This window comes from Ornithorhynchus anatinus, chromosome 11 (genome assembly GCF_004115215.2).
Source record: "Ornithorhynchus anatinus isolate Pmale09 chromosome 11, mOrnAna1.pri.v4, whole genome shotgun sequence".
NCBI classification, from domain to species: Eukaryota; Metazoa; Chordata; class Mammalia; order Monotremata; family Ornithorhynchidae; genus Ornithorhynchus; species Ornithorhynchus anatinus.
This window is the reverse complement of record NC_041738.1, coordinates 53,493,538-53,518,775: the sequence shown is the minus strand read 5'-3', so window position 1 is coordinate 53,518,775 and position 25,238 is coordinate 53,493,538. Positions and strand designations below refer to the sequence as shown.

Sequence of the window (25,238 nt, the reverse complement as noted above, 5' to 3'; positions counted from 1 at the left end):
TGCCCACAATGAGCTTAGAGGGCAAGACGGGCATTCGTACTGATAGATAAGTGCTGTGGGGCAGGAGGAGGGGTGAATAAAGGGTGCAAATCCAGTGTCAAGAGAAGCCTGTGGCCCGGGGGGAGACTGACACACCCCCACCCCCATTCCCAGGTGCTTAAAGGCAGGGGTAACAGAAAAGTGGGTAGAGGGAAGTAAGTCAGTGTTGTCACATCACTCGTTACCGTTCCTGCCTAGAGAATCCACCCGGAACCAGCTCCCACCGGCCTCTCCGGAGCGATTCCTGAGCCAACAATGGGGCCAACCCTCTCCCCTTCGGGGGATGAATGAATGTCCACATAAAGATTCCGGGAGTAGGCACCCTCGGTCTGTAATTAAGCCTGACCTCTCTCCGGCACATAGTTCTAAACCCCCTCCAGGTGGAGCTGGGGGAGAGGCAAGGGGCCAGGTCTGCTGTGCTGCCAGCCAGATATTCTTCTGTAATGAATACGAAATCAGGCGTTCCACGGAAAGTCGGCACTCTCCATTCCAGGGAAGAACAAATTGTCCTGAGAGCGACCTTTCCTACTTCAGGCCCCAGGGCAAGGCCAGTTGGGAAAGGCTGGGGGGTGAGGGGGGTCTGCTCCGCCAGCTTCCCGCCTCTTCCCAAGCAAAGCTGGGGTGGACAGAGCGAGACCCCAGTCAGCCGTTCTGTGCACACCGTAGTGGTAGGCACTCAACAGAAGCGACTGATTGATTGGGTGGGAGTTGAACTATACATCTCAAAGAGACCTTCCCTAAGCCCTCATCTTCCCTACTCCCTCTCCCCTCTGCGTCGCCTACCTACTTGGATCTGTAATAATAGAGGCAGCATCGCCCAGTGGAAAGAGCAGGGGTCTGGGAGTCAGAGGACCTGAGTTCTAATCCTGTCGGCTATCTGCCCCACTATGTGACCTTAGGGAAGTCGCTTAACCTCTCTTTGCCTCAGGAACCTCATCTGTAAAGTGGGGATCGAGATGGTGAGTCCTAGGTGGGACAGGGGCTGTGTCCAACTAGATTATCTTGTATCTACCTCAGTCCTTAATACAGGGACTGGCACATAGTAAGTACTTAACAGATATCACAATTACTATTATATAATTTTGGCACTTGTGAAGCACACACTATATGTTAGGCACTGGGGTAGACACGAGTTCATCGGGGTGGATAGAGTCCCTTGTCCTACATGGGGCTCACAGTATAAGTCGGCAGGAGAATGGGTATTTGACCCTCATTTTCCAGTTGAGAAAACTGAGGCACAGAGAAGATAAGTGATTTGCCCAAGGTCACAGAGCAGACAAGCGGCAGGGCTGGAATTAGAACCCAAGTCCTGCGTCTAGCAGACCCAAGATCTTTCCACGAGGTCATGCTGCTTGCCCTTTAAATACTTGCTATTCATCCCCCTTTTACGTACGACACTTATATACACATCCATAATTTCACGTCTGTCTTCCCCTCTAGACTTTAAGCTCCTGGTAGGCAGGGAACCGGCCCACTTATATTGTGCTATTCCAAGCATTTAGTACAGTGCTCTGCACACAGTAAGTGCTCAATACAGCATTAATCGAGAGCTCCCCCACACTTCTCCCATAGGAGGCTGAACTGGGAGAAGAGCAAATGCCCTTGGGAATAGATCCTCTCTTCAGAAGCCTGTAAACCAGCTGGCATTCGCTGATCGCCGGGGAGCGCAAAGAGCAAGACGAGCCACATAAAAATGAAAGGTATCTGCCGCAAGACTCAGTCAGAAGAGCAGAGAAGCAGTGTGGCCTAATGGACAGACCACAGGAGCGGGAGTCGGAAGACTCGGCTCCCGGCTCCACCGCTTCTCTGCTGGGTGACCCTGGGTAACTCCCTAAGCTTCTCTGTGCCTCACCTTCATCCTCCTCGTCTATCTCGCCGCTGACCTCTCGCCCACGTCCTGCCTCTGGCCTGGAACGCCCTCCCTCCTCATATCTGACAGATGATTATTCTCCTCCGCTTCAAAGTGTTATCGGAGGCACAGCTCCGTGAAGGCGCACGTCCCTGACTAAGCCCTCCTTTCCTCTTCTCCCAACCCCTTCTGCGTCGCCCTGATTTGCTCCCTTTATTCATCCCCCTCTCCCAGCCCCACAGCACTTATGTACATGTCCATAATTTAATTATATCTATTAATGTCCGTCTACCCCTCTAGACTGTTAGCTCGCTGTGGGCAGGGAATGCCTCTGTTTATTGCTCATTCAATCGTATTTACTGAGACTGTAAGCCCGTCAGCGGGCAGCGATTGTCTCTGTTGCCGAACTGTACATTCCAAGCGCTTAGTACAGTGCTCTACATGAGAAGCAGCGTGGCTCAGTGGAAAGAGCAGGGGCTTTGGAGTCAGAGGTCATGGGTTCGAATCCCAGCTTGGCCCCTTGTCAGCTGTGTGACTTTGGGCGAGTCACTTAACTTCTCGGTGCCTCAGTTACCTCATCTGTAAAATGGGGATGAAGACTGTGAGCCCCCCTTGGGACAACCTGATTCCCCTGTGTCTACCCCAGCGCTTAGAACAGTGCCCGGCACATAGTAAGCGCTTAACAAATACCAACATTATTATTATAGTAAGCCCTCAATAAATACTATTGAATGAATGAATGAGCGCATACTGCAGGCAGAACACGAACTATTACGTTATATTCTCCCAAGCGCTTAGTCCAGTGCTCTGCCCACAAGTGAGTGCTCAATAAATTCGACTGAAACACTAAAACGTTCTTTCTCCCCTACGCTGTGAGCTCCTTGTCGTCCAGGGACTGGGTAGGATCCGATTGTATTATAGCTACCAATCCAGTGCTTGGCACGTAGTAAGGACTTAACGAATCCCACCGTTAGGGTTCCTCCTGGGAACGCCGGTCGGACTTAGGTCAGTTGGCACTCACGACCCCCCGACCTTCAAGCTCCCTCACCTGCCGGTGCCTGGGAACCCGGCTGCGGCTCAGGAGCTTCGCGTGGCCCTGGCCCGGGGCAGGGCACTCGCTGCCAACGTGAGTCGGCGTCTGTTACATAAGAACCGTCAAGCTCAAACCACTTCTCTCTCCCACCAAGCGGGTTCCCCAGAGCCGACAGTCCCACCGTTTCCCCCCTGTCTTTCCGACGGACCTGGAAAGTTTTAGGGGCTGGTCCCCGACTCAACCTCTCGCTGCTAATAAGAAGGGGTGGGGAAAGAAAAAGACCATCAGCTCCTGCCTTCCCCGGGTGAGAGGGTTCCCCTCCAGACGCAGGAAGGTCACTTTAGGGGCTCATCTTAAACCGGCTGTTTTGTCGAGGGTCTGGCCCTGGCCGGGTAGGGTCCCACTCCCCTACGCCTCTGGTCCACTAGGCATAATGTCAAGAACACAGGACCGGGAGTCGGAGGATGTGAGTTCTAATCCCGGGCCTGCCATCTGTCTGCTGGGTCACCTTGGGCAAATCTCTGTGCCTCAGTTCCCTCATCTGTAAAATGGGGATTAAGACCGTGAGCCCCACATGGGACAACCCGATTACCCCGTATCCACCCCAGCTCTTAGAAAAGCCCTCGGCACGTAGCAAGCGCTAGACAAATACCCTAATTATTAGCGCTTAGGACAGCGCAGGGCACATAATAAGAGCTTCATAAATACCGTAATTCTTATTACGATGTCTTCGCTGTGTCCTATTCGGGGTCTGGCCTCCAAGGGACTTGCGGGGAGGGATGCCGGGATCCCCGGAGTAATGACTCCCTGGGGGCGAGGGGGGCCAGAGAAGCAGCGTGGCTCAGTGGAAAGAGCCCAGGCTGGGGAGTCAGAGGTCGTGGGTTCTAATCCCGGCTCCGCCACTTGGTTGGGTGACTTTGGGCGAGTCATTTAACCTCCCTGGGCCTCGAGCGACCACATCTGTCAAATGGGGATGAAGACTGGGAGCCCCGCCTGGGACCACCTGATGACCTTGGATCCACCCCAGTGCTTAGAACAGTGCTTGGTAAGCACTTCACAAATACCAACATTGTTATTATTATTATTATTATTAGAGAAGCAGCATGGCTCAGTGGAAAGAGCATGGGCTAGGGAGTCAGAGATCATGGGTTCGAATTCCAGCCCCACCGTTTGTCAGCTGTGACCTTGGGCAAGTCACTTCACTTCTCTGGTCCTCAGTTATCTCATCTGCAAAATGGGGATGAAGACTGTGAGCCCCACGTGGGACAACCTGAGCACCTTGTACGCCCTCCCAGTGCTTAGAACAGTGCTTGGCACATAGTAAGCGCTTAAATGCAGTCATTATTATTCTCTGGGCCTTAGCTGCCTCATCTGTAAAATGGGGATGAAGACTGTGAGCCTCACATGGGACAACCTCATTACCCTGCATCTCCCCCATCGCTTTAAGCGCTTAACCAATACCGACATTACTAGAGAAGCAGCGTGGCTCCGTGGAAAGAGCCTGGGCTTGGGAGTCCGAGGTCATGGGTTCGAATCCAGGCTCTGCCACTTGTCAGCTGTTTGACTGGGGGCAAGTCACTTCTCTGGGCCTCAGTTCCCTCATCTGGAAAAATGGGGATGAAGACTGGGAGCCTCACGGGGGCCAACCTGATGACCCTGGATCTCCCCCAGCGCTTAGCACAGTGCTCTGCACCTAGTAAGCGCCTAACAAACACCAGCATCATTATTCTTCTTCTCTGGGCCTCAGTTCCCTCACCTGTAAAATGGGGATGCAGACTGGGAGCCTCACGGGGCCCAACCTGATGACCCTGGATCTCCCCCAGCGCTTAGCACAGTGCTCTGCACCTAGTAAGCGCTTAACCCATACCGACACTATATTTTCTGAGCCTCAGCTACCTCATCTGTCAAATGGGGATGAAGCCTGTCCTTCTCCCATGGGACAACCTGACGACCCTGCATCTCCCCCAGCGCTTAGCACAGTGCTCTGCACCTACTAAGCGCTGAACCCATCCCCATGTTATTAAGAGGGCGTCGCCGGGCCTGGGGCCCCCCGGGGTTGGGTGTGAGGGGTCCCCCGCCTACCTTGGCCTTGTTGAGCAGGAGCCCCACGAAGGTGGAGAGGAGGAGGGAGCGGGGCAGCGGGGCGCGGGGCAGCGGGGCGCGGGGCGGCCGCAGGTCCTTGCCCAGGGCGGGGAAGGGGGCGGCGGGGGGCTCCTCGGGCAGGGTGACGGTGTAGGAGGTCCGCATGCCGGCGGGGACGAGGTGAGCGGCGAGGGCGGCCCCGGCCGAGGGGCGGCTGCCGCTCCGCTCCACTCCGCTCCTCGCCTCGACCGCCCCGCTCCTCGCCTCGGCGGCCGCCCGCCGCTCCCGCGCCTGCGCGCCCGCTCGCTCGCTCGCTCGCTCCCGGCGGACGCGCGCCCTCTGACGTCACCCGAAGGCGGGGCGGGGACAGCGAGCGCGCGCGCGTGCTCCCCCCCGCCCCCCCCGAGCGCCAGGCGGGGGAGGGGCGCGAGGCGGGGGAGGGGCGCGGGGAGGGAGGGCGCGAGGCGGGAAAGGGCGCGAGGCGGAGAGGGGCGCGAGGCGGGGAAAGGGCGCGAGGCGGCGAGGGGCGCGAGGGGTGGGGGGTGGGGGGGGGAAGGGTGCGAGGCGGGAACGGGAAAGGGCGCGAGGCGGCGAGGGGCGCGAGGCGGGGGAAGGGCGCGAGGCGGCGAGGGGCGCGAGAAGGGGAAGGGCGCGAGGCGGCGAGGGGCGCGAGGGGTGGGGTGGGGGGGAGGGCAGGAGGCGGGAAAGGGCGCGAGGCGGGGGGAAGGGCGCGAGGCGGCGAGGGGCGCGAGGCGTCAAGGGCGCGAGGCGTCAAGGGCGCCAGGCGGGAATAATAATAATAATGATGTTGGTATTTGTTAAGCGCCGATTAGGTGCAGCGCACTGTTCTAAGCGCTGGGGGAGATCCAGGGTCATCAGGTTGTGGCCACCCCCTCCCTCCACCCCCCCCCCCCCGCGTGAGGCTCACAGTCAGAATCCCCATTTTACAGAGGAGGGAACTGAGGCCCAGAGAATAATAATGTTGGTGTTTGTTAAGCGCTGACTAGGTGCAGCGCACTGTTCGAAGCGCTGGGGGGGATACAGGCTCATCAGGTTGTCTCACGTGGGGCTCACGGTCTGAATCCCCATTTTACAGAGAAGGGAACTGAGGCACAGAGAAGTGAAGTGACTTGCCCAAGGTCACACAGCTGACAAGCGGGGTCTGGATTCGAACCCATGACCTCTGCCTCCCTTGCCCAGGCTCTTTCCCCCAAGCCACGCTGCTTCTCTATCCAAGGGATCGTCTGGCCCTTCAGGCCCAGCCCTCCCCACTCCTGTCGGGGGCCGCAGGCGCCTCGCGCCCTTAAGCAGCAGCGTGGCTCAGTGAAAAGGGCCCGGGCTTGGGAGTCGGAGGTCATGGGTTCGAATCCCCACTCTGCCACTTGTCAGCTGTGTGACTGTGGGCAAGTCACTTCACTTCTCTGGGCCTCAGTGCCCTCATCTGGAAAATGGGGATGAGGACTGTGAGCCTCCCTTGGGACAACCTGATTCCCCTGCATCTCCCCCAGCGCTCAGAACAGTGCTCTGCTCATAGTAAGCGCTTAACCAATACCAACATTATTATTATTATTATTCTCTGGGCCTCAGTTACCTCATCTGTAAAATGGGGATGAAGACTGTGAGCCTCACGTGGGACCACCTGATGACCCTGTATCTCCCCCAGCGCTTGGAACAGTGCTTGGAACAGTGCTCTGCACATAGTAAACGCTTAACAAATACCAACATGATTATTATTATTATTATCCCCCTCCTCGCCCCGCTTTTTGTGGTATTTAAGCACTTACTCCATGCTAGACACCGTTCTAAGCCTTGGGGTAGATTGCGGCTAATCAGGTTGGACAGTCCCCGCCCCACCTGGGGCTCTCAGTCTTCGTCCCCCTTTTCCAGATGAAGTAATTGAGGTACAGAGGATAATAATAATTATGGTACTTGCTAAGGGCTATGTGCCGAGCACTCTACTAAGCACTGGGGTAGATACAAGCTACCCAGCTTGGACACAGTCCCCGCCCCACCTGGGGCTCTCAATCTTCGTCCCCCTTTTCCAGATGAAGTAATTGAGGTACAGAGGATAATAACAATAATTATGGTACTTGCTAAGGGCGATGTGCCGAGCACTCTACTAAGCACTGGGGTATATATATAAGCTATTCGGATTGGATACAGTCCCTGCCACGCATGGGGCTCACAGTCTTCATCCTTATTTTAGAGATGACATAATTGAGGTACAGAGAATAATAACAATAATTACGGTACTTGGTAAGGGCTATGTGCCGAGCACAGATATAAGCTACTTGGGTTGGATACAGTTCCTGCCCCAGATGGGGCTCACAGTCTTCATCCCCATTTTAGAGATGACATAACTGAGATACAGAGAATAATAATAATTACGGTAGTTGCTAAACTCTAGGTGCCGAGCACTCTACTAAGCACTGGGGTAGATACAAGCTACTCGGGTTGGGTACAGTCCCTGCCCCACATGGGGCTCGCAGTCTTCATCCCCATTTTAGGGATGACATAATTGAGGTACAGAGAATAATAACAATAATTACGGTACTTGCTAAGCTCTAGGTGCCGAGCACTCTACTAAGCACGGGGGTAGATACAAGCTACTTGGGTTGGATACAATCCCTGCCCCGGATGGGGCTCACAGTCTTTGTCCCCATTTTACAGAGGAGATGATTGAGGTACAGAGAGTAGTAATAATAATTATGGTGCTTGTTAAGTGCTACGTGCCCAGCACTCTACTAAGCACTGGGGTAGATACAAGCTACTCAGGTTGGACACAGTCCCTGCCCCACATGGGGCTCACAGTCTTCATCCCCTTTTTACAGATGAGGGAACTGAGGCACAGAAAAGTGAAGCGACTTGTTCAAGGTCACACAGCATACAAGCGGTGGAGCTGAGAGTAGAACCCAGGTCTTTCTGACTCCCAGGCCCGTGTCCTATCCACCAAGCCACACTGCTTCTACACTTTGAAATCCTGCTCCTTCTTTGGGGGAGGAGTGGCCCAATTGGCTCCAGGAGTCCCGACTCCCAACCCCTCTTACTTTCTTCCCTCAGCGGGCGGCTGTCCGCGGCTTAGGTAGACCCAGGCCCGCCGTTTCCTCCAGGGTTGGAGGAGCCCTCCCCAAAGGCGCCCCTCCTTCCACCGGGGCTTCATCTTAACTCCGGGAAATGGAGAAATCCAAGGAGGTGGAAATCCTGACCAGTCTCAAGTGGTCTCGGTTTCCTTTGTCACCCCAAACCGCAGCACAGACGTTTTACCAGGAGTAAACAGCAGTCTTGGACTCCAGGCCCCACGCCCCTCCCTCTGGCAGGCAGAGCTGAGCTCCTGGGAGTCGTTTACCCGGCCCTCTGAGGGGCTGCCTTTTCGGAATGGGCACGGGGTCAGGGGGTCTGGGAAAGTCACTCTCAGCTGGCATGGCTCTGAGGCGTCCCATCCCATTCACTGCTTCAGGACCCTGCGACTCTTGGATATTATCCCGCTCTACCGATGCTCTCCAACCCAGTCCCCTCCCTCCTTGCAACGCTGCCCGTGAACCTGTCAAGGGAAAGTAATTTGTTTAGAGCTGGTGGGATATTTTTAGCAGCATTTAAAAATACTAGAGAGGCAGCATGCGCTGTTACTCATCCTCAAGCTCCTTCTGTTCCTAATAAAACAGGTCTGGCATGCACACATGAATGCTTACATGGCCACAGACACATTGTCCCTCGCCCTGGCCACAGGTATGACCCATGAAACCCCAGGCACATGCCATCCTCACCAGTTCCATGCTGCCGGCCCTGGGGAGTGTAGCTTCCCCAGGGCAGCTTTCGGATGACTAGAGTGGGAATGGAATGGAGAAGTAACTGCAAGGCAGGCAGCGTGTGTGCAGAGTGTCAGAAGCCAGGGAGAAGGCTCTGTGGGAGGGTGTGGGTTGAGAGACTGCTCTGCCTGTGCTTCGGGCACCTTGTGTGGGAGCTGCGGAGGAGTGGGAGGCCCAGATGGCTCCAGGTGAAATGCCAAGGGGGATGGGCCAGGAAGGAGCCACTGAGTCTTCAGGGTGTCAGCTCTGTCTTGCCCTGGGAGCCGAGGAACCTGAGGCTAGACGTAGGGACGACAATGCACATCTACTTTCTTTCCAGGAGGGAGTTGAGAGCATCAGATTTTTCTCTCTTGCTCTTCTGCCCTTGGGCAGAGGTCAGAGAGGAGGAGGAGAAAGAAGAGAAGGAGGAGGAGGAAGAGGGAGGCCAGGCCTCAGCTGGGAGTTCCCCGACAAGTCTGGGGCTTAGGGAAAAGTTCACACAAGGTCTGGTGTGGATAAGCAGGTCTGACTGGTGCTGGGTGTAGCCAGGAGAGCACAGTGACTTGCACAGCTCTGAGGAGAAATCCAGTGACCTTGGGTAGGATTTGCCATTCCTAGAATCGCCAAGACCCCGACCTGTCCCCACCTCTCTGTTCCCAGGGAGGGAGAGGGTGGGGAAAGAGGTGAGAGGCAGATCAAATGAGGTCCAGATTCAACCAGTCTCATTCCCGGAGCCTCAGATTCCACAAAATCAGGCCAAGTACAACCATCAGAGACTCAGAGAGCAAAGTGCACACAATCTGGGCTGAGGCCTGTCTACCTCACTGGGCTAGGGGGGATTGGGGGACTCCATTGTGCCTAGGTGGGACCTTAATAGGGCTGGTGTGTGGTTGCCCCCTGCTAGAGGTAACCGGAGCCCTGGCTCTTTGGCTTTCCCCAGGAAATACATTTAGCTGTTGGACCCCTAAGGAATGGCTTGTGGGTTATTACAGGAGGGAAAAAACACAGGGAGCAGCCAATCTGGAGTTCGGGCACAGATGTCCAGGTTCCAGTCTCTGGGGAAGGGGAGTTGGCATCGAGGAAGTTCTAAGACCCCATAAGAAACCGCGTACGGGGGAAGGGGGTCTGGCTTCCGCTCTGAGCAAACGGCAAGGTGAGAGAAAGGATCAGGGAGCACCCCTCCCCCCGAAAAGCCCCACGGGCTCGGGACTTGGTGTTCATTTCTTGAGCTGGGTGGGCAGTGAAGCGGGACCTCCGCCGGGCAGGAAAGATTCCCTGGATCAGGGTTAACCCTGGCAGTGCCAGCTGTGGTGGAAGGGGAGCGAGGGGAACAGGAGAATGGTGAAACAGGTCTAGAGCACAGAGCTTAGGACGGCCTCAGAGAGGCACCTGTCAAACTGAAAATAAACCCCGCGAGTTCTGTGGTAAGTATTCTCCAGTGCTGTGCCTTTTCCAGGCTTGGCAACCAACCAATCAATCAATCAATCAATGGCATTTTAATGAGCACTGAGCAGTTCTCTCTGCATTGCCCCATTACTGGGCTTAGGCCCTCAGCTTTTGCTGTCCTTATTCCAAAAAATAATAATAATAACTGTAGTATTTGTTAAACTCTCATTATTTACCAGGCACTGTGGGTGGATACGAGCAAATCGGGTGGGACACAGTCCCTGTCTCACGTGGGGCTCAAAGTCTCAATCCCCATTTTAAAAATGAGGTAATCAAGGCACAGAGAAGTGGTGACTTTCCCAAAGTCACACAGCAGACAAGTGGCGGAGCCAGGATTAGAACCCAGGTCCTTCGGACTCCCAGGCCTGCGTGCATCCAGCCCACACGGGGGGGGGGGAACAAGTGGCGGAGGCAGGATTAGAACCCAGGTCCTTCCAGGCTCGTGCTCTTTCCACTCGGCTAGAACTTTCCCAGTTTCTCCAGCTGCCTCCCAGCACCGAGATCGGCACCCAAGGACTGCCTGTCCACTTGTTTTGTTTTGTTGTCTGTCTCCCCCTTCTAGACTGTGAGCCCGTCGTTGGGTAGGGATTGTCTCTATCTGTTGCCGAATTGTACTTTCCAAGCGCTTAGTACAGTGCTCGGCACACAGTAAGCGCTCAATCAATACGACTGAATGAATGAATAAATGAACGAGTAGAAAAGCGGAGGTCCCAGAATCTTGGGCTTCTACTCAGGAGAAACCAGCAAATGGGAGGGTTGAATCTGGTTAAACAACCAGGGAGAGGGGAGGGCCCGGTTTCCAGGTGAAAGAAGATCTAAGCACCGACTAAGAACTCCAGCGTGCCCTCCGCTTGCCCCAACTCCAGGAAAGGGCTGGGCCTTAGTGGGTGGGAGAAAGGGTTGGAGGGACACCCCCTTTTCCCCCCCAGCTTCCCCAAGAGGTCCAAAGTAGTGGTGTGGGGAGGAAATAAGTCAGCATCTCCAGGGACAAATAGGACCCAGGTAGCCGGGCTCCCAGACCTTTGCTCCATAGAGACTGTACCCGGGGGAGGGTGTGTTTGTAGAAGGAGAGGCTAAACCAGCTGGGCAAATGGAGCTGGAAGCTGAACTTTATTCCTTCAGTCTCAGGCACCTAGGGGATTTCCCCACTAAAAGCTCCACCCTAAAGGGCCCTTCCGCTCCCCCCTACGCTCTCCACCCAATCTCCTCCCAACCCTCCGGGCTCCCGGGGGACAGTGACGGAGCTGAGGGACACAGGCGGAGAGCCCAGGCCTGAGTCAGGGGAGTGAGCAGTCTGGTGAGGGGGCTTGGAGCACGGGGAGGGAGGATTAGGGAGGATTGCAGGGGGGGATGATGGGAGGGAGGCGAGGCCTTGGCATGATCTGGTGGAACAGCCTGTTCTCAGTAGGGCTCAGGAAACACTGGAGGTGGGAATGGGGGAGGGATGGAGGGGGTCGACAGGGAAAGGGGAAGAGAGGGGATGGGGCTCTCAACTCAATGGCGAGGTCAGGGACTACCTGAGCATAATAATGAATAATTACGGTATTTGTTAAGCGCTTACTATGTAGCAAGCACTGTACTAAGCGCTGGGGTGGTACAAGCAAATGGGATTGGACACAGTCCCTGTCCTACAGTAGGCCGGGGGGGGGGGGGGCACAGTCTCAATCTCCATTTTACAGATGAACTGAGGCCCAGAGACGTGAAGTGGCTTGCCCAAGGTCACACAGCAGACAAGTGGCGGAGCTGGAATTAGGACCCATGACCTTCTGACTCCCAGGCCTGCGTGCATACAGCCCACAGAGGGAGGGGAAAACCTCCTTCCGCAACACAGTGGCCTAGCGGAAAGGGCACGAGCCTGGGAGTCGGAGGACCTGGGTTCTAATCCTAGCTCCGCAAGTTGTCTGCTGTGTGACCTTGGGAGAGTCACTTAACTTCTCTCAGTGCCTCAGTTCCCTCATCTACAAAATGCAGATTCAAGACCTGTTCTCCCTCCTACTTGGACTGTGAGCCCCATGCGAGAGCTGATTATCTTGTATTTACCCCAGTGCTTAGTACAGTGCTTGGCTTATAATAAGCACTTAGCAAATATTTATTTTATGACATTTGTTAAGTGCTTACCATATGCCATGCACTGTATTAAGCACTGGGGTAGATACAAGCTGATCAGATGGGTCACAGTCCCTGTCCCAGTCTTAGTCCCCATTTTACCGATGAAGTAACTGAGGCACAGAGAAGTGAAATGATTTGCCCAAGGTAACACAGCAGACCAGTGGCGGAGCAGGGATTAGAACCCAGTTTTTCTGACTCCCAGGCTCGTCCTCTATTCACTGGGCCATGCTGCTTCACAAATACCATTATTATTATTATTACTGGCTCTGTCACTTGCCTGCTACGTGCCCTTGGGCCAATCATTTTATTTCTCTGGACCTCAGTTTCCTCATCTGTAAAACGGGGACTCGACACCTGTTGTCTCCCCCACCCATCTCCAAACTCTGAGCCCTAACTGGGACAGGGATTGTTTCTGACCTGATTATGCTGCATCTACCCAACTGCTTCATACAGGGCTTGGCACTTGTTATTATTACTACTAGGGATGGCAAAAATCAGGGACAAAAGATCCAAAAAGGAGTCCGATGAGATCAAGTCTCGCTAAAACTTCAGGCCCTCGCATAGAGCGGTGAGGGTGGGAAGGAACGAGGGTGACCTGAGAGGCAGAATTGGGTGGGGTCAATCAATCAACTGTATTGAGGACTTACTATGTGCAGAGCACTGAACAAAGCGCTTGGGAGAGTTGGGTACAACAGAATTAGCAGACACATTCCCGACCCATAACAAGCTGGTCAGGGTGGGGAAAAGGGGAAATGGAGGAAGGACAGCAGTGGGAACCTCCTACCCAAAGTCTGGTCCTTTTCCAGCACAACTGTTTTCTCAAGCCTGGCTCTTAGTGGAACTGCAGATTAATTCTCTGGGGACCGCTCAACCCCCACCCCCACCTGCCCGCTACTAGTTCAGCCAGAACTGGTTGCCCCTAGCAATGCAAGAGGGAGTTTGTGTTCGCCGGGCTCTCCCTGGCAGGTCTCAGTGGAAACCGATCTGGAGCCCAATAGGTAGAAAACAAGAAGCTGGGGGGGGGGTGGAGGGGTGGGGAGGGGGCGGTCTGGGAGCGGGAATGGGGAGCCCCTCCTCTGCCTCTCATGTCTCCTTCGCTCCTTCCCACCCTCACCCCCATGTGTGAGAGAGCCTTCTCTGAAGTTTTAGCAAGACTTTACCCCACCTGGCTCCTTTTTGGATCTTTTCTCCCTGATTTTTACCATCCTAGTAATGATAATAACAAGCCTGGTATTTGTTAAGCGTTTACGATGTGCCATCAGAGTAGACAGAGCCCGGGCCTGGGAGTCAGAAGGTCATGGGTTCTAATGCCGGCTCTGCCACTTGTCTGCTCTGTGATCTTGGGCAAATTGCTTCACTCCCCTGGACAAGTCACTTTATTCTCCGGGCCTCAGTTACCTCATCTGTAAAATGAGGATTGAGGCTATGGGACAGGAACTGTATCCAACTTGATTTGCTTGGGTCCACCACAGCACTTAGTACAGTGCCTGGCACATAGTAAGGGCCTAAAAAATACCATCATTATTATTCCCTGTGCCTCAGTTACCTCATCTGTAAATGGGGGAGGGAGACTGTGAGCCCCACATGGGACAGGGACTGTGTCCAACCCTACTTCCTTATATCCACCCCAGCGCCTAGTACAGTGCCTGGCATATAGTAAGCACTTAACAAATTCCATAGTTATTATTATTATTATTAAAACTGCCCCAACCCCACATTGATGTGCTCCCATGCCTGCAAAGGTGACCCCTTGATCCTGGTTGAGTGCAGGGGTGCCTAGATCCAGGAGAGGCTGACACTGTGAATCAAATGCAATCCAGGTTGGAGGGAGAGTGTAGTGAGGGCTCAGGCTGGGGACACTGGAAAATCCCCAGAGTGGCAAGGGTAACTGTGTGCGTGCGAGTGAGCGTGAGTGTGTGTGCATCCGTGCGCACGTGAAGCGGGGATCAGAGCTGGGACTCTGTCCTGCTCCCCGTAGGGTGGGAATAATGGTCTAGCCAACAAGGAACTGGGTACAGATGAGCTGGGGCCCGGGAGCCTGCAAACCTGGGTTCTAATCCTGGCTCTGCCATTTACCTGCTGGGTGACCTTGGGCAAGGTACTTTACGTCTCTAAGCCTCAATTTCTTCCTCTGTTAAATGGGGATGACACACCTGTTCTCCCTCTCCCTTAGACCGTGGGACAGGACTCAATCAATCAGTGGTATTTATTGAGCCCTAACTGTGTGCAGAGCACTTTACTAAGCACTTGGGAGAGTACAATACCACAGAGATGGTAGACAGGGACCCTGCCCACAGTGAGCTTAAAGTCTAGACGGGTGCACTCTGATCTGATTGCCTTATATGTATCTCCCCCAGGCCTGCACGTAGCGTTTAAAAAATACAGTTATTACCTTTATTACAGAAGTTACTGTTATTTGTTAAGCACTTACTATGTGCCGAGGACCTTACTAAGCTCACGGGGAAAGACAAGATAATCAGGTTGGACACAGCCTCTGACCCGGCCCCGGAATGGGGCTCAGTATAGTAGGAAGGAGCACAGGTATATTTAATCCCCACTGTACAGATGAGGAAACGGAGGCACAGAAAAGTTAAGTGACTTACCCAAGGGCCGTACTCAGAGCGAGGTTAGAACCCAGGTTCTCCGATTCCTAGGCTCCTGCTCTTTCCATTAGACCCCGTTGCTTCAGAGCATACCGCACACGGTCATTTCCACTCCGGTATCATTCTATCTCATTGTCACAACGGCCCCCGTTGCCTCCATCAATCAATTGATCGATCGGCGGTATTTACCGAGCACTTACTATGTGCAGAGCGCTGTTCTAGGCACTTGGGAGAGTACAGCACAAGAGAATAAGCAGACATGGCAATCTAGTGTCGTCCTCCTCATCGTCAATGGTATTTATTGAGGGCTTACTATGTGTAGAGCGCTGTATTAATAGGTACTGTTGATTGACTACTTATTGAACACCTACTGTGCGCTCGGGTGAGGACGGCAGAATTGGACGGGATCCCTGTCGTTAAGGGGCTGAGAACCACCACTCTACTCCCAGTAATATTTTTGTTGGAGCTCAGCTATTTGTTCTGACATTTGGATACCCACTGGTGACTCAAGAGGAAGAACCCAGATGAGTGAGATTATTGAAGGGAAGCAGCACAGCCTAGTGGCTAGAGCCCGGGCCTGGGAGTCAAAAGGACCTAGATTCTAATCCCGGCTCTGCCACTTCTCTGCTGCGTGACCTTGGGCAAGCCATTTAACTTCTCTGGGCCTCCGGTATCTCATCTGTAAAATGGGGATTTAAGGCTGTGAGGCCGGACAGGGCCTGTGTCCAACCTGATTAACTTTTATCTACCCCAGTGTTTAGAACACTGCTTGACACATAGCAAGCGCTTAACAAATACCATCATTACTATTATTCTCCGGGGGCCATCTCCTCCCCACCCCCGCAACCAGGCATCTGCCCCTTTGAAGCCCTGAAATGAGAATTCCCTGCTGCCCTTCTGGACGCAGAGGTTGAAACAAATGCACAGGGTGGCACTCTGGTCATGGAAGGGAGCCAGTTTTGGGCACACTCACTCATTCATATTGCATTCATTCGTATTTATTGAGTACTTACTCTGTGCAGAGCACTGTACTAAGTGCTTGGGAGAGTAGAATACAACAATAAACAGACACATTCCCTGCCCACAACGAGCTTACAGTCACATCTCCCCAGCCCTAACTCACCACCTGCCTCTTTGTTGTTGGTTTTTAAACAATTTTTATGCCATTTGCTTTGTGCTTACCGTGTGCCCAGCACTGTGCTAAGCACTGGGGTAGATACAAGCTAATTAGGTTAGGCAAGTCTATGTCCCACTTGGGGCTTCGAGTTTTAATCCCCATTTTGAAGATGAGGGAACTGAGCCACAGAGAAGTGAAGTGACTCGCCCTAGGTTACACATCTGACAAGTGGCAGATCTAGGATTAGAACCCAAGTCTTCTGACTCCCAGGCCCGTGCTCCTTCCACTAGGCCATGCTGCTTTCCACTAGGCTAGGTTAAAAACAACAAAAAATAATGGAACTTCTTAAGCACTTATTATGTGTCAAGCACTGTTCTAAGCTCTGGGGTAGATACAAGTTAATCAGGTTGATACAGGCCCTGTTCCACATGGAGCTCACACTCTTTATCCCATTTTACAGATGAGGTAACTGAGGCACAGAGAAGTTTAGTGATTTGCCTAGGTCACACAACAGACATGTGGCAGAGCTGGGATTAGGACCCAGGTCCTTCTGACTCTCAGGCTTGTGCCCTATCCGCTACGCCACCCTGCTTCTCCCTCTCCCGGTCTCTCTCCCAGTGAGTACCAAGTCTTGAGAACCAGAATGGGGCAAGTACCAGGGTGTGGACACCAAGGCCAGGGTTGGACCAGCAGGGAGGTCCTCATGGCAAGGTGACACTTCTCCCCACCCTGCCCTCCAGAATTTCCACCATTTGGGTCTTCAAATCTGGGGCAGAGGCAGGGAAGCTGGGGGTGGGGGGAGCTTATGAGCCAGTGGAGGGGGAGGAGCAGTGAAGAGGAAGCAGTATGGCCTAGTGGAAAGAGCACTCTGAAGAGCGTCTATAAATTGGAGGTGAAATACCTGTCCAACCTTCCCCCTTAGACTGTGAACTCCACGTTGGACAGGACCTGTGTCTGGTCTCCCCCTTTAGACTGTAAGCTCCTTGTGGACAGGGAATGTGCCTGTCAACTGTACTGTACTCTTCCAAGCGCTTAATACAGTGCTCTGCATTCAGTGAGCTCTCAACAAATGCCATCGATTGGTTGACCGATGGATCCGGTCGCATTGTATCAACCTCAGCTCTTAGTTCAGTGCTTGGCACATCTTGTCCTACCAATACCCTAAGTATTATTAACGGGAGGCTGAAGTCTTGCTCGGAGGGGCAAGAAGAGGGTCCAGGTCCACGAGGTAGAGGGGGAGGGTGGAGTGGGGTCTGCAGAAGACCCGGGGGTCTGACGAGCTCCATGGAAAAACAGAGGATGAGAATAGCCAAGGAGGCGGCCTGACATTCTTTACCGTTTCACCGAGCCCCCATCACCTCCCTGCCCAAGCTCACCGTTCCGGGGTGGTATTTGTTAAGCGCTTACTATGTGCCGAGCACTGTTCTAAGCACTGGGGTAGACACAAGGGAATCAGGTTGTCCCACGTGGGGCTCACAGTCTTAATCCCCATTTTACAGATGAGGTAACTGAGGCACAGAGAAGTTAAGTGACTTGCCCACAGTCACACAGCTGACAAGTGGCGGAGCTGGGATTCGAACTCATGACCTCTGACTCCAAAGCCCGTGCTCTTTCCACTGAGCCACGCTGGGAGTGAGGAGGTGGGTGTCCGGCATGGTTGGGGGTGACTGCGATGGGGTCTCCTGCCTACTTTCCAGTGCCTGACCTATCAGGCCCCTGGGATTCCCCGGGGAAGCAGGATGGCCTATTGGCAAGAGCCCAAGTCTGGAAATCGGGAGCTCCGAGTTCTAACCCCAGCTCCTCCACTGGCCTGTTGTGTGAACCTGGGAAAGTCACTACACATCTCTGGGCCTCAGTTTTCTCATCTGTAAAATGGGGATTCAATTAGCCTGTTCTCTCTCTCACTTAGACTGTGCGTCCCTGAGGGACAAGGATTGCCTGACCAGAATACCTTGTACCCATCCGGGGCTTGGCCCAGTGTAAGCACTTCACCAATACTACAATTATTATTCCTATTAGCCTGATCCCCATCTTATCTCTCTCCCCCGGAGATATGAGCAGCAGGGAAGGGAAGGGTTGGGGGCTGTCTTTGTCCAGCCTGCAGAGGTTCCTGTCGGTTCCAGGTCCAGCCCTCTGATAAATTCAGCTGAGTCTGTGGCCCCTTGACCCACCCAAGCCGCCTGGGCCTGCCCTGTCAGCATCCCCCACCCCTGGCTTCCCCTGTCCTTCAGATTTGACAGATACCCTCCCCCCAAGCCTCCTGCTCCTACAGGGTCACCGGCCCCCCTCCCCCCAAGCGTCAGAAACCCTGCGGGATCAGCGGACCCCCACCCCAAGCCCCGCTCACCACGTGATCGCGCCCATGGGAGTCAGATGAGCCCTTGCTGCGGTCCCACAAGACGAAGCGTCCTCCGGGGCGCAGGGTGGGGCTGAGGATCTCGGGGGGCCGGGGGGCCGGAGCCGGGGCAGAGGCGACGCCCCCCTTGCGCCCGTAGTTCTCCAGGTAATCCGCCAGGTACTCGGAGCGGCTGGCCGCCTGGTAGAGCCCCTGCAAGGCGCACAGCTCCTTGCGAGTCCGGGCCAGCAGAGGACTGCGGCCGGCCCCGGGGTCCAGCCGGTAGCCGTCCGAGGCACGGAGGCCGGAGAAGTCCCGGGCCAGGTCCGAGTGGCTGTTGGACGTCTTGCGTGTCAGGGGCGCCAGGCTGGGCGGGCCGGTGGGCAGGTAGCCGAGGGAGCCTCCGGCCACGCCATAGTGGAGGCCGGTGCTGCCCCCCAGGCCGCCGCCCACGGGCCGCTCGCAGCAGCGGGTCTGGATCTCCCGCCGGGCCGCCATCTCGGGCCGTGGGCCTGGACGGCCTCGCTCATAGTCCGGCGCTGAGGAGGGGCCGTAGGTGCGAGGCCGGGCGGTCAGGAAGCCGCTCGGGGGGCCGGGCTTGAAGCCCAGCTTCTCCTTTTCCAGGAAGGAGGCGGCCAGGTTGGCTCCGTAGGAGGAGGGCGTGTAGGTGCCATAGCTGGACTTGATGTAGGGGGTATCCGAGTAGCGGGGCACATCCGTGTAGCGCTTCAGGGTGGAGGAGAGCTGGGACATCCTGCCGGCCGGGTCTCAGAGCGGGTGGAGAGAGGCATGGGCTGGAAGGGAAGTGAGATGGGTGGATGGTCAGAGAGCCTCCCTTCCAGGATTGCCCTCGAACCCATTCCCCAAGACTCCCTCCCTCCTGCACTGGAGACTCCCACAACCCCCTTCACCACAGTTCTCACTGTGGCTGGGGTCAGGGGGTTTGATGGTGGGGAGGGACACAGGGGCCTTGAGGTCCATCCTTTTTTTTTTTGATGGTATTTGTTAAGCAAATAATAATAATAATCGCGGTATTTGTTAAGCGCTTACTATGTGCTGAGGTAGATACAAGATAATCGGGGTGGATGCACTCCCCATCTCGTGTGGGGCTTAGAGTCTTAATCCCCATTTTACAGATGAGGTAAATGGGGCACAGAGAAGTGTAGTGACTTCCCCCAGGTCACCCAGCAGATAAATGCCAGAGCCAGGATTAGAATCCAGTTCTTCTGACTCCCAGGCCTGTGCCCTAAGCCATGCTGCTTCTATGAGACGACCTCCACTGACTCACAGACAGATCATACAGATAATAACAATTGGGGCAACTGTTAAGCATTTACTATGTGCCAAGCACCGTTTTAAGCACTGGGGTAGATGCAGGGTAATCCGGTTAGACAGAGTCCCTGTCTCACATGGGATTCACAGCCTTAATCCCCATTTTACAGATGAGGTAACTGAGACAGAGAGAAGCGAAGTGACTTGCCCAAGGTCACACAGCAGACATGTGGCAGAGGCTAGATTAGAACCCACATCTTCTGACTCCCGGGCCCGTGCTCTTTCCACTAAACCATAATAATAATGTTGGTATTTGTTAAGCGCTTACTATGTGCCGAGCACTGTTCTAAGCGCTGGGGTAGACACAGGGTGATCAGGTTGTCCCTCGTGAGGCTCACAGTCTTAATCCCCATTTTACAGATGAGGTAACTGAGGCACAGAGAATAATAATAATAATGTTGGTATTTGTTAAGCGCTTACTATGTGCCGAGCACTGTTCTAAGCACTGGGGTAGATACAGGGTAATCAGGTTGTTCCACGTGAGGCTCACAGTGAATCCCCATTTTACAGATGAAGTAACTGAGGCACAGAGAAGTTAAGTGACTTGCCCACAGTCACACAGCTGACATGTGACAGAGCCGGGATTCGAACCCATCACCTCTGACTCCCAAGCCCATGCTCTTTCCACTGAGCCACGCTGCTGCTTCCCTGATAGAGATAAAGATCGGTCACACCCTTAGACCCACAAACAGGTGCACTTATAGACTTACTCAGATGTGCCATCATACACGCACAATCAATCGATTGTATTTGCTGAGCACTTACTCTGGGCAGAGCACTGTACTAGAGCTTGGGAGAGTACAATATGTCAGGGTTGGTAGACATGTTCCCTGCCCACAACAAGCTTAGAGTCTAGAGGAGAGGAGCGCACAGGCATACGTACACAGTGTCTGCCCAGATTGAGAGGGGGTGGGAATCTAGCACCCCCCAACCCCCTAAGTCCCCTGACCCCATCCAGAGTGAGGACTGGGGTAAGTGGGGTGATGGGAAGCAGGTGGGAGGGCCACCCCCGTCCGGTGGTCTCTGGGACCTGTGGACCTGGGTCTGTCTTAGCCAGCAATTGTTTAATGTCATTCAATCAATCAATCCTATTTATTAAATGCTTACTGTGTGCAGAGAACTGTTCTAAGCTCTTGGGAAAGTACAATATAACAATCAACAGAGACAGTCCCTGCCCACAGTGAGCTCACAGTCTAGAAGCAGGGGGACAGACATCAGTACAAATAAGCAGACATCTGTACAAATAAATAAAATGACGGATATGTGCATAAGTGCCGTGGGGCGGGGAGAGGGCGGAAGAGCAAAGGGAGCAAGTCAGGGTGATGCTGAAGGGAGTGGGAGATGAGGAAAAGTGGGGTTAGTCTGGGAAGGCCTCGTGGAGGAGATGTGCTTTCTGTAAGGCTTTGTCCTGTTTGGCTTCCAGTCTCCTCCTCTCCCACCTTCCTTCCCAGAGCCCACGGCAGTAGCAGGCTGCTGAAGCCCCAGGACAGAGCCCTGAAAGCTGGTTGTGGGTAGGAAATAATAATGTTGGTATTTGTTAAGCGCTTACTATGTACAGAGTACTGTTCTGTACTGCTGGGGTAGATACACGGTAATCAGGATGTCCCGCATGAGGCTCACAGTCTTAATCCCCATTTTACAGAAGAGGTTCCTGAAGCACAAAGAATCTAAGTGACTTGAACAAGGTCACACAGCTGACAAGTGGCAGAGCCGGGATTCGAATCCATGACCTCTGATTCCCAAGCCCGTGCTCTTTCCTCTGAGCCACACTGCTTCACAGGAAATGTGTCTGTTACATTGTTGTGTGTACTCTCCCAAGTGCTTAGAACAGCACTCTGCACACAGTAAGCGCTCAGTGAATATGACCGATGGATGGATTGATTGAAGCATCAGGGAAGCGGCATGGCCTACCAGGCTGGGAGTCAATTAAACCCAGGTTCTTATTCCAATGCTAGAGTGGCCTGCGGTGTGACCCTGGGAGACTCACATAACCTCTCTGTGTTTCAGTGATCTCATCTGTAACAAGGGGCTTTGATTCCTATTCTCCCTCCCTCTTAGGTTGTGAGCCTCATGTGGGACGGAGCCTGCACCTAATCTAACTATCCCATCACATAGGAAGGGCTTAGGATAATGTATTTATTGGATGCTTATTGTGTGCCGTGCGGCGCACTGTACTAAGCACTTGGGAGAATACAATAGAGCAGCGAAGCAGCTTGTTCTAGTGGATAGAGCATGGGGCCTGTGAATCAGGACCTGGGTTCTAAATCTGGCTCCGCCACTTGTCTGCTGCGTGACCATGGGCAAGTCACTTCACTTCTCTGTGCCTTAGTCACCTCATATGTAAATGGGAATTTAGGCTGTGAGCCCCATGTGGGACATGGACTGTGTCCAATCTGATTAGCTTGCATCTACCCCAGCATTTAATACTGTTTCTGGAACATAGTAAACGCTTGACTAATACCATGAAAGAAGCACAGTTGGTAGACAAGTTTCCTGATCACATCGATCTTAGAGTCTAGGGGGAATTTATAGTCTAGAGGGAGCTTACAGTCTTCATTTTACAGTCAATAAATACTTCTTATTATCATCAGCATTATTATTATTTTTACCTTAAGGTGGAATGGTCCTCATTCCCTGGGGCAAACATCTTCTTCCTTCTTACACTTGGATTCGTACCTTTCATTCACTCTTCCCTCAGCCCCACAGCACTATATTCATATCCATCTCTAGACTGTGAGCTCTTGTGGGCAGGAATATGTCTGTCGTTATATTGTATTCTCCCAAGCGCTTAGTACAGTGCTTTGCACATAGTAAGCGCTCAATAAATATTCCTTAACTCCAACTCTCTCCTGGACCCCCTCCAATCTGGCTTCCGTCCCCTCCACTTTACTGAAACCGCCCTCTCAAAGGTCACCAATGACCTCCTTCTTGCCAAATCCAATGGCTCCTACTCCATCCTCATCCTCCTCGACCTTTCAGCTGCCTCTGACACTGTCGACCATCCCCTTCTCCTCAACACGTTATCCAACCTTGGCTTCACCGACTCTGTCCTCTCCCGGTTCTCCTCTTATCTATCTAAACGTTCATTATCAGTCTCCTTCCCTGGTTCCTCCTCCCCCTCCCATCCTCTAACTGGAGGGGTTCCTCAAGGGTCAGTTCTTGGCCCTCTTCTGTTCTCCATCTACACTCGCTCCCTTGGTGAACTCATTCGCTCCCACGGCTTCAACTATCATCTCTATGCAGATGACACACAGATCTACATCTCCTCCCCTGTTCTCTCCCCCTCCCTTCAGGCTCGTATCTCCTCCTCCTCCTCCTCCAGGACGTCTCCACCTGGATGTCTGACCACCACGTAAAACTCAACATGTCCAAAACTGAGCTCCTTATCTTCTCTCCCAAACCCTGTCCTCTTCCTGACTTCCCTGTCACGGTGGATGATACGACCATCCTTCCCGTCTCTCAAGCCCGCAACCTTGGAGTCATCCTTGACTCGGCTCTCTCATTCACCCCACACACCCAATCCGTCACCAATGCCTGCCGGTCTCACCTTTACAATATCGCCAAGATCCACCCTTTCCTCTCCATCCAAACGGCTATCTTACTGGTACAGGCTCTTGTAATATCCCGGCTGGACTATCGTGTCAGCCTTCTCTCTGATCTCCCTTCCTCCTCTCTCCCCACTCCAGTCTATTCTTCATTCCACTGCCCGAATCATCCTCCTGCAGAAACGCTCTGGGCATGTCACTCCCCTCCTTAAAATCCTCCAGTGGTTGCCATCAACCTCCGCACGAAACAAAAACTTCTCATTCTGGGCTTCAAGGCTCTCCATCACCTTGCCCCCTCCTACCTCTCCTCCCTTCTCTCTTTCTACCGCCCACCCCGCACGCTCCGCTCCTCTGCTGGCCACCTCCTCACCATCCCCTGTTCACGTCTATCCCGCCATCGACCCCTGGCCCATGTTCTCCCGCTGTCCTGGAATGTCCTCCCTCTTCACCTCCACCAAACTAACTCTCTTCCCCTCTTCAAAGCCCTACTGAGAGCTCACCTCCCCCAAGAGGCCTTCCCACACTGAGCTTCCCCCTTTCCCTCTGCTCCCTCTGCTGCCTCTCTGCCCCCCGCTTTACCTCCCCTCAGCTAAGTCCCCTTTCCCCCCTTTCCCTCTGCTTCTCTCCCTCTCTCTTCCCCTCCCCTCAGCATTTTCTCATTTGCATATATTTTTATTACCCTATTTATTTTGTTAATAAGGCGTACATCCCCTTGACTCTATTTATTGCGATGAAGTTGTCTTGTTTTTGTCCGTCAGTCTCCTCCGATTAGACCATAAGCCCGTCAATGGGCAGGGATTGTCTCTATCTGTTGCTGAATTGTACATTCCAAGCGCTTAGTACAGTGCTCTGCACACAGTAAGCGCTCAACAAATACTATTGAATGAATGATTGAATCCATAATTTATTTCTATTAATGTCTGTCTCCCCCTTTTAGACTGTAAGCTTGCTGTGGGCAGCGGACGTGCCTTCCAACTCTGTTCTATTTTACTCTCCCAAGGGCTCAGCACAGTGTTCTGCACACAGTAAGCGCTCAATAATTACGATTGATTGATTGATTAAACAGTTCCTTTTCCGCGGGGCCGTGAATTTGCTATCGCCTTCACCCACCCCCAAAAGGGGGCGCTGGAGAGTTGGCCGAGTTCTCAAGAGGCGCTTACTTTACCTTGGGCAAGGGGGGCCCCCTACAGGCAATCGTTAGTACTGCAGCCACCAAGTGGCCTCCCCTTCTTTGACTCTCACCTCTCCCTTAATAATAGTAATAATAATAGTAATAATAATAATGATGATGGTATTTGTTAAGCGCTTACTATGTGTCAAGCACTGTTCTAAGCACTGAGGTAGAAACAAGTCCCTCGTGGGGCTCACAGTCTTCATCCCCATTTTCCAGATGAAGCAACTTCGGCCCAGCGAAGTGAAGTGACTTGCCCAAAGTCTCACAGCTGACAAGTGGCGGAGCCGGAATTAGAACCCACGACCTCTGATTCCCAAGCCCTTGCTCTTTCCACTGAGCCACGCTGCTTCTCCTTTCTTCTTCCTTCCCTCCACCTCTCCAGTAATAAGAGGTTGTTTTTTTTAAATGGTGTTTGTTAAGCTCTCACTATGTGCCAGGCACTGTACTAAGCGCTGGGGTACGTACAAGATCATCAGGTCGGACACAGTCCCCGTCCCATGGGGGGCTCAGAGTCTAAATAGAAGGGAGAGTAGGCACTGAATCCCCCTTTTACAGGTGAGGAAACTGAGGCCCAGAATACTGAAGTGACCTGTCCACAATCACCCAGCAGGTTCGGGGCAGCACCGGAATGAGAACCCAGGTTCTCTGACTCCAAGGGCCTGGGTGGAGCCTCGGCCTCAAGATCAGATGCACCGGTGACTCTCAACCTTCTCCCCCTCAACGGCATCCAATACCAGCCCCTGCATCCTCCTGTTAAGTGGCTAGGGAGTGCACTGAGAAACAGCGTGG

At 53.6% G+C, this 25,238-nt stretch overlaps 1 protein-coding gene across 2 annotated transcripts in view; it reads right to left on the bottom strand.

The window, feature by feature from the left end:
* The window catches only part of USP2 (ubiquitin specific peptidase 2), a 43,474-nt gene that overhangs the window by 7,663 nt on the left and 10,573 nt on the right, over positions 1 to 25,238 (bottom strand). Inside the window, exon 2 of one of the 2 annotated variants that reach the window (XM_029075678.2) lies at positions 18,411 to 19,192. In XM_029075678.2, the coding sequence (XP_028931511.1) occupies positions 18,411 to 19,151 (741 nt within the window). In that variant the 5' untranslated portion in view covers positions 19,152 to 19,192. Of the gene's footprint in view, positions 1 to 5,003; positions 5,238 to 18,410; positions 19,193 to 25,238 lie in introns of those variants that run through there. The other variant, XM_029075679.2, reaches the window with a different exon arrangement.